This window comes from Pelophylax lessonae (genome assembly GCF_965119305.1).
Source record: "Pelophylax lessonae genome assembly, chromosome: 12".
Taxonomy (NCBI): domain Eukaryota; kingdom Metazoa; phylum Chordata; class Amphibia; order Anura; family Ranidae; genus Pelophylax; species Pelophylax lessonae.
In genome coordinates this window covers 75,475,072-75,485,090 of record NC_138779.1, presented here as the reverse complement: position 1 = coordinate 75,485,090, position 10,019 = coordinate 75,475,072, and the positions used below count along the sequence as shown (strand labels likewise).

The 10,019-nt window shown below is 42.1% G+C and overlaps 1 protein-coding gene across 1 annotated transcript in view; it reads right to left on the bottom strand.

The window, feature by feature from the left end:
* Positions 1-2,406: 2,406 nt before the first annotated feature.
* NOC2L (NOC2 like nucleolar associated transcriptional repressor) overlaps positions 2,407-10,019 on the bottom strand; it is a 262,749-nt gene continuing 255,136 nt past the window's right edge. The window contains exons 18-19 of the mRNA XM_082274336.1: positions 5,600-5,710; positions 2,407-3,261 (exon numbers count right to left, since the gene is read on the bottom strand). Coding sequence (XP_082130462.1) covers positions 3,089-3,261; positions 5,600-5,710 — 284 coding nt within the window. The 3' untranslated portion in view covers positions 2,407-3,088. The remainder of the gene's footprint in view (positions 3,262-5,599; positions 5,711-10,019) is intronic.

The window sequence follows — 10,019 nt, the reverse complement described above, 5'->3', positions numbered from 1 at the left end:
ACAGTGTCATACAGCTCCCCCCCCCCCCCCTTGCAGCCCACAGCATGCAGCCGAGAGATAGGGAGACAAGCAGTGTGAATAGAGGCAGGTTACACAGTCCCAGACTGACACCCCCCCCAGACAGACAGGTCCCCACATAGATACACTTACCTCTCATGGCGTGGGGGACCCGCACAGGCGAACAAGCCGCTGCACATGAGGCAGGGAGAGTCGCAATTCAAGACGCACAAAATGGGGGTTAAGAAACCGCACAGCGTCCAGTGAGGTAGCCACCTCACCAATCATCCCTGCACCGAACAGGGATGGGTCGTTCACTGTGCCAGGAGCGTTACCTGGCTGAACGCTCGATGGCAGACTGGGAAGCCACTGACCCACGACCTGCGACCAGGGGGATCAGCCCGAGACCCAGTCCGCATGATCCTCTTCGTCCGAAGAACTGACTAACGCTGACAAAATAACAGCTAAATAAAGGTAGAGAGAAAAACTCAAACAAAATATTAAAAAGAAGAAAGAGTCTGGGACAGAAAGTCCCAGCACAGAGAGAGCCAGCCACTCCTGACAAGCTAGACATTAAAACTGAGATATGGTTGCAGGAAGTAGGAGGGTATTGACTGAGGGGACCACCCCTTGAGGGTGGGATATGTTAAAGCTTTATTGTTAACATATTCTGTTGCCTAGCTACTCCTTCGGAGCAAAGTCTAATACCCCATATGTGACGAATATGAAGAGGCGGCGACTGTCGGAGGACGTAAGAGAAATAATGTTTTTTCAGGAGCACTGGTTTTAAATGATGCTTAGAGTTAAACTATAAAAATGAAAAATCCCTTTACATATAGTGCCTGGGGGGACCCCTTAGTCTGCCTGTAAAGTGGTGCATTTGTACCTTGTATAGAACCTGTTGCAGAAAAACTAATATGAAGAAAAAAAAAAAAAAGACATTTAAACTTCCATCAATTGCCGGCAGTAAAAAAATGTTTAAAAAAAAAAAAAAAACGGCGTGGGCCCTCCGATCTGGTATGAATTTTAAGGGAAACCCCACACCAAAATGAAAAAACAAAAAACAAACAACTGCCCACCCACCCCCCCCCCCAAAATAGACCCTATTTTTTAATAAAGGAACTGTCAAAAACTAATTTTAGCGCAGCACATTGATTGGTTTATATTACTGTAGTCACTGACACTAATGGTGGGAGTTGTCATTGCAGTCACTGACACAAATGATGGGGGTTATTATTGAGTCCAATGACACCGGTGTTGGGAATTACTATTGCATCCATAGACGCCAATGCTGGAGGATATTATTGTGTACACTGATGCCAATGTTGGGGGTTATTATTGCAGTCACTGTCACCAACATCAGAGGGTATTATTGAGGTCACTGTCACCAATGTCGGAGTTTATTATTGCAGTCACTGTCACCAACGTTGAGGTTTAATATTGCAGGTACTGTCACCAAAGTTGAGGTTTAATATTGCAGGCACTGTCACCAATGGTGAGGGTTGTTATTGCAGTCACTGACACCAATGCTGTGGAGTATTATTGCACCTACTGACGCCAATGTTGGGGGGGGGGGGGTGTTTACTGCATACATTGATGCCAATGTTGGGGGTTGTTATTGCGTACACTGACATCAATGTTGGTGGTTATTATTACAGTCACTGATAGTACTGTTGGGGATTATTATTGCAGTCACTGACAATAATGCTAGGGGTTATTGTATGCCAACTTCTTCAGTGTGTATTGCAATACCATCCAAAAAATGCTGCAGGGCCGAAATTATTGGACGCTGTGTTGGGAAAATGCACAGCCCTCTTGGACTGTCAGGGGCTGCACTTAAGGCATCTATAATTTTCAAGTTGACTTCCTTTGCTGTAGAGGATCTCTTTGCTATTGGGCAGAGCAAGTGGAAGACCTGAGCAGATTCCCAAGTTGCAGATAACAAGTAATAGTTCCCAGCTGTGTGTCATTCATCTTATTACACATCATTTGTTTACAATATATTTTAGAATGTGGGAGTTTTGGCAAGTTTGTATAGTTTGAAAGGATAGAATGTGGTCCCTTTAAGGACCTAAGCCCTTAGGATGAACTCTTTAACATACCTCAATTTCTTTTTTTCTCAGTTTAATCCTAAAAACCTGAGAGAAGTCCGAGACTGACAGCACACAGCTGTACCAAGGTCTATTTTTCCATGACCATAAAATTACATGGGTAACAACATTATTTTCCTGTGCAACTGAATTCCACTCCGACAGTGGAAGACCGGACAGTGCACAACTGCCCTGCCTACCCCCATTAGTCACAGACACTTAAGCATAACACATTTACCCAAAGGAAACCCTCAGCTCGCTCATCAAGTTTGCCAATTAAATGACTGCATGAAGAATTCAAAGCAGAAATCATGGTGTTCACATGTATTATCATTTTTATATAAACAACATGTCCTGTACAGAATGTTACAGACGTTTTTCCAACAGACCAAATCGTACAGTGGGAGATGAGAGTCTAATTAGAGATAAATAAAAACAATCAATTGAAAATCACTTTAAGAGACGCTCCGTGTGTTCATCCTTGGGCTTGGGATATTAGCAGCAATTAGAATTCCATTTACATGGCTGCTTGATGTTTGGAAATGGTGGGGTGCATACAATGTTGTTTATGCATGGTCGGAGCTTCATAAAGAGGGATTCCTCAGGCTGGCCCCTGACAGGCACAGTAGCCAAATGGACAAGCATCAAGTTGTCTACTAGGAGCAATTCTGCACATCCCTCATTAGCTGATGTATTCGTCCCTGTGCATCTGCTCTGCAATATTTCGTTATTGCAAGTGGTCTGATTGCTTGACCCTGGGGTGGAGGTGCTTAAAGTATGCATTAAAAGGAATTGGCTATTTAAATCTTTAGCATACAGTTTTATTTTATTTTTTTTTTTACACTGGTGCTACCGTAAATCTTTTCCCACAATGTGGACAAGGTTTGGTACCAATACATCTTTCAGAGGCACTTGATTCACAGTACACTTGGTTCTTGCAAGGGGCTAGCCAGTGACTGCAGCCGGCACAGAAAGGGTTACCGGTACTGGGGCTGCCGTGTTTACTCATCGTCTGAGAATTCCAGATCCTGCACAATATCTTTTTCCCCCTTGGCTAGTTCCTTGAGATCGGCCTGAGAGAGGCGCTGCACCCCCTTATTATTTTTCTTCTGGTTCTTATTCTTGTGGGCTCCGGCTTCTCCCCCCTCCTCCTCGTCTTCATCCTGCGATTCCCCTGTGGGCGGAAGAGCAAATATAAATTCTGCTTTATCAGGAAGGAACAAGCCGGCCGAGGGTGGCTCATCACTAATTAATCTCGGCGCTCATTAATTTATCGCTGCTTGCTGCAGCATCCAGATAGAGGGGGCATTTGCCCAAACTAAGCTCTGCAGCCAGATGTGTCTACACGAGAGCTACCTTCTCACAACGCTGCAGAGACTGCCCCTAAATAACACAGATTTGGTATATGGTCTGGGCAGAATATGAATGGCTAATGCGGTCTTTTATACAACAGAGCATGGCTAATGCTGTCTTTTATACAACAGACAGCAAGAAAAAAAAAAAGCAGCAGCTGCCAAAGTCACATAAAAAGTCTGAGATGGAAAAGAATGCACGCAATGCAGCATGATGATCATGTACGTAAACTTTCACCCTAAACCATGGCTTGAAGTCTTGGTCATATGTACCCTTCCCCTGGCAATTTTTCCTATATTTTTTCTGTATATTGTTTTGAGTCACTTTTCATGACCATTTTCAGGTAAACACATTTAACATTTCCTTTTCTATATTACATATGTGCTCTTCATATGACATGGTTGTATTCTTGCTGCACCTACACTCCTTAAGTGTCATGGCTGACAAATATATATATATATATATATATATATATATATATATATATATATATATATATATATATATATATATATATATATATTTTTTTTTTAAATAAAAAAAAAAAAAACACATTATAGCACTAGGTCATCACGCCAAATCATATTAAAAAGGACCCATGCGTTTGCCACTTTCCTATAATGTGCGCACCCAGGAAGTGGAATCTCGCCATACTCCTCAGGAAGGAGCTGTCTGGAAGCGAATACTAGCAGGCGGATGGATGAGCATAGGTCTATGTAAATGTACACATGGGGGAGCCGTAGTGCATCGTGCCTGCCAGATCGAACTCTCCCTGTATCTGGTGATTAATGACACAAGGCCTGCAATAAAGCGTTCTGTCCCCCACTGCCTCCACAGCTCATTACCGGCCAGCTGTACGGAATTAACCCTTTCAACTCATGCTTCCCAAGCTTTACACTTTAGCAGGGTGCAGGAAACTTAATAGCAGCTACCACTAACCTGTACAAAAAACAAAAATGTTAAAGAGGTTGTAAACTCGTTTTTTTTTTTCCACCCTGCAAGAGAAAGACATAATGAGCTAGTATGCATCGCATACTAGCTCATTATGCAATACTTACCTTAGATCGAGCCCCCGCCGTGCCGCTCACTCACCTCTATGACGGGCGACATGTCCAGTCGCCCGTCTTCCGGGATCGCGGCATCCGGCCATCTGATTGGCCGGAGCCGCGGTGACGTCACTCCCGCGCGCGAGAGCCAACAGTCACGGCACGGGACTCTGAAGGAACGGCACGAGCGGCCGTTCCTTCAGAGCGCATGCGCCAGTGACGTCACTGGCTGCATGTAAGGTAAATATCTCCTAAACGGTACATGTTTAGGAGATATTTACAGTACCTATAGGTAAGCCTTATCATAGGCTTACCTATAGGTACAAGTTGTAGAGGAGGGTTTACTTCCTCTTTAAATGGTAGCCCCCAACCCTTGCAAGTCTCATCCTTTCCACTGCAAGCTTTTTTTTATATCTGATGAGTCTGCTAGTATGAGCCCTCTCTGAAACTTCCTGTCTAGGGTAATAATGCTGCTCTTTTACAGACCCATACTAAGGCACGTAGCCAACCTAGAACACTTGCTCCTACTGCAGTATGAGCTGAAGTTCTGATGGACAGTGCACCGGCACATTCAGTTTAACTGCTTTCATTGGCCTATTCATATCTACAGTGTAAAACTCACATACAAAACAATCCTATGTGTAGCCAACGACAAGCTGGCATCGACATTGCGCTCAGACAGACCGCTCAAACAGCTGCAGCACCATGCATGGCGCAATCATGTAAAACTCAAATATGGAGTTTGAACAAATTTAAGCAAAAAATATATAATGCATAATAGTCAATAGGGGTTTAACTATGTCTTTAACAACCATTATGAACATTACATAGAGGAGCAGCATCAAACTGTGGTGTCCCATAAGGGAGAGCACGCAATTAGCAGGGAAGTGACAGACTAAGGGGCATTGCTGCATTAAAAATGTACTGCTTTTGTCGGTCTATGATCTAGATGACGAATGGAAAACAAACATTGGAATCCTCCTGCACATCTATATACTTCTTTATTATGAAGAAGACATCGATCACAAAAGCTGTGCACATCTGAATATACTAAATGTAAAGACTTGATTGCTGAAAAAACGTAACCCACTACAATAGCATTGTGTGACTTACCTTCTAAGTCACTGCTTTCATCATCCTCCACCTCATACTCCCCTTCCTCATCACTGCTCATCTCAGAATCATCATCAGAAGAGTCTCCCTCATCCTTGGATTTTGACTTTCCTGAACAAAAAAGAAGAAAAAGTAAAATTAAAAAATATAGAACCACTATTTATGTAACATTACACCCAGATTTTACTGGTGGTACCTGACTACAGTGCATCCAGAAAGTATTCACTGTGCTTGAATTTTTCCACATTTTATGTTACAGCCTTATTCCAAAATGGATTAAATTCATTATTTTCCTCAAAATTCTACAAACAATACACCATAATGACAACGTGAAAGAAGTTTCTTTGAAATCTTTGCAATAGGGCTGAAACAACTAATCGATTAATTGACAACTAATCGATTATGAAAATAGTTTTCAACTATTTTCATAATCAATTAGTTGGTCAGTCCATTAGTTAGTCTGCATACAGAATGCATTATTTGTTTACATATCAGGAAATACCGTGAAGCACACATACAGCTCAGTACACCCTCCATACATGCCAGTATACAAAGTGCAGTACATATACAGCTCAGTACACCCTCCATACACGTCAGTATAAGCCGTGCAGCACAAATACAGCTCAGTACACCATCCCTACATGTCAGTATACACAGTGCAGCGCACCTACAGCTCCATACATGCCAGTATACAAAGTGCAGCGCACCTACAGCTCAGTACACCCTCCATTAGAGATGGACTTGGGTGTGTTTGGGATCCCACCTGCCCGATCCTGCCAGGAAGCCGACACTGCACACCGCTAATCACAGGCAGTGAGACATTTCCTGATCTGTGCAGCTACTGATCAGAAAAATGTTTAACTGCCTGTGATTAGCCGTGTGCAGTGTTAGCATCCCGGCGGGATCCTGAACATGCCTGAGCCCATTCCTACCCTCCATACATGTCAGTACACCCTCCATACATGTCAATAAGCTTGTGAATGTGTGAGGAGCAATGCCTCATGGGACAAGTAGTCCTGACAAGGAGAAGGAAGTGATTTGAATTCTAAAGGCAGTTTTATTTTACCTTGCTTATAGGTGAACTTTATATCATACTTTGTGGCTTGCTATAAGCGCACTCTTAGGACAGGAGGAGCAAGAAGCACCGACAGGGCACCCCAGAAGAGGAAGTACAAGTACTGAAATTTTTCTCAATTTCTCCCCGATATCAATTACCGATACCCATTTTTAATATTGTGACAGTTTTTTTTTTTTTTAGACTAATGAAAAATGATTACTGTTTCTTTATAATTCTGAAGAACAGTTCAACTGTGGCTTTGAAATTGCGCTACTTCAGCATGATTTCAAAGCCGCAGATCAGTGCGATTTGGACTTCTGATTTCATTGTAGCTTGCGACTTCATTTAACAGAACTCAATGGGAAGTCAATGGAATCGCAAAAAAAGGTATCGGTTTTAGTATTTAGAGCACCCTTTCCAGCAAACTATACAATGAAAAACCGGGATATTTAATTCACATATATTTCATCCAGAATTTGTTTTGTTAATTTGTGGTCACACTCCTTTAGCACCTGATAGTTTAAATACATCATGTACAAGCTACTGGGATTTGAGCACAGAAATAACTTTTCTCATCATATAGCTGGTTAATTGTATTTACTACTGCATAGATATATTCAAGACTAAATTGTCATTTTTTTTAACTTTATGAAATAAATATATATATATATATATATATATATATATATATTTTATCCGATTAATCAAAATAAAAAATCAGCCAAATAACCGATGATAAAAATAATCATTAGTTGCAGCCCTACTTTGCAAATTTAATAAAAATAAAAAACAAAACAAAATCATATGAACTTAAAGCGGAGTTCCACCCAGTGAACGTTTTTTTTAATAATAATACCCCCGGGACAGTCAGGGCTAGTGCATTCCACAATGGATAGCCTCTGATCTGTCCCGGGTTGCACTTACCTTTTAGAAGAAATACTTACCTTGAAAATGTATTCTCCAGCGCTGCCATCTCAGGTGTGGGCAGCTTGAAGCCAGCGCGATCCTTTTCTGTGTCCTCTTCGGTCCCACGATTCACTGCACCGGCCCCGCGTCACTTCCGGTGCCGCAGCGACATCCCTGCACAGCTGTTTTGCAAGGTATGACGGCGCCTGCAGCGGAACTGACGTCGGGGCCGGTGCAGGCGCATTGATTCCTGGGAGCAATGACGTTCAGCTCCCAGGAATCATTGCATGCCAGGAAGTGACGAATCGCCGTGGCCGCCGAGGGGAGGAAGAGGAAGTAAGGTAAGTATATTTTCTTCTAAACGAGGTAAGTAAAAAAAAAAAAAAATTGCGATTATCCATTTGTTTTTCAGGTGACCCGGAGCGAGAAGATGTTAGTATAATTTTAGGGTGGAACTCCACTTTAAGTATTCACAGCCTTTGCCATTACACTCAAAATTGAGCTCAGGCGCATCCTGTTTCCACTGATCATCCTTGAGAGGTTTCTGAAACTTGATTGGAGTCCACTTGTGGTAAATTCAGTTGATTGGACATGATTTGGAAAGGCCTGTCAATATATACCGGTCATTATAAGGTACCACCACAGCTGGCAACAACACATGGGGGCAATTTCCCTCCTTGATTCTTTTCTATGATAACAGGGGTGGTGCATTTAAAATCATACATCAAGCAGAAAGAGATAAGATAACAGTGGAAAACACCCATCACACACGTGAGGAGGTCTGTGAAACTTCGCTGCAGTGTGGTTGCAGGTAGCATTGCTGTAGTGCATCAGTCCTCAACAATTAATTTTGTTGCTGATCTGGTAACTAATTATCAAATACAAATATGTAAGAGAGATTCCCAAACACAAGCACTGCAGGCTGTGTCTTTAAGCTCATAAAGAAAAAACAATGTAATGTATGTGTCAAATATCTGCTGACCTTGAAAGTGGATATTACAAGCAGGAGGGAAAGAAAGGGCAGCATCTGTTATAGGAAGCAGAGCAATCCCCTCACACATGAGGAGCTCTATGAATTCTGACAGCAATGGATTACATCAAAATTAAGGTAAATTGAGTGGACCTTAACACAGCTGCATTGTTTTCTAAATGGCATAAACCACTCTTTTCCCGTTTTTGAGACTGCACTTTGAAAAGAAAGCTCTCAACATCCCTTTAAATGTGCATTTCTTAACTGATAATCAGTAAAAATGCATCACATTACAATGCAACCATAACTTCCTATACTTTTTCTTCAAAGATTAAAAATATACCATCAGACGTGTATCTATGCAAAAACAGAAGAGAACCTAGCCTGCAAATACCCCTGAAAACTTTGCCAAATTTACTAAGGGCCGATTTACACATGTGCAATGACTGGCCTTTCTCCACACTGAAGAACGTCAGTCACTGCAAGGACACCGCAAACAATTGTTTGAACAGGCCCTAATAAAGAACATCAGCTGAGAAGAAAGCTGAAGAGTGGTTGACAGAAGCCATTAAAAAAAAAAAAAAAATCATATAGGCCAAATTATAGTTGGGGGGAACAAGTAAAGTGCAGCAAAGGTAGCGAGCACAGGAAGTTATAAGATTTCTGACAAGAGCAACACATTTTTTGTCCACTTGTCAAGCAGATAACAAAATGGTATATTTAACAAAATAAAAAGGGAACAATAAGGAGAGGTTCATTGTTGGGGTTTAAATTGACTTTTTTTACACATTCAAGATTTTTTACCATTTATTTGATCTCTTAAACCAGCAGTTAGAGAGCCCAAACCAACCAAACGCCATGGAAAAAGAAAGGACATTTAATAAACTATAACCCCAAGCCACTCTGAACCCCATTTAGCCCTTAGTCAACTACTCGCTGAGGATATGGACCCATGGGCACCCACACACGGGAATGTGTGTAATGCTTGCAGTGACCTGACAGGAACATGAATCCAACGGAGTGCAATTGTCACGTCTGGATGACAGGAGGCGAGAATGTGGCTGAATGAGAGCGCAGCAACATGAAATACTCAAGAGACCAGGCAAGAAGCAGGAAATGAAAAGCACACGCAGAAAGGGATCAGATGGAGAAGTGACAGGAGCAGAGAGGGGGAAAAAAAAACAAAAAAAAAAAAAAAAAAAGACACGCACAATTTATAGTTTAAAAAATAAGACAGGAATGCTTTGAGTAGAAAAGAGTCTAGAAGACAAGAGAAAATAAAACCACAGAGCACTTCTGGAGGGGACTGCGGGCAGAGTAACAAGCCAGGTCTCTAACGTCCATTAGAGGGCCGTCAGTAAGCGCTCGCTTGGTGCTCATTAGAGAGGTTCTCACGGATACTCAAGCTCCCCACTCCTCTCTGCTAATTACCTGACGAGGAGCACATCCGGCCCTGCTGGAAGAGCCATTAATAAGCCCTGGCTGCA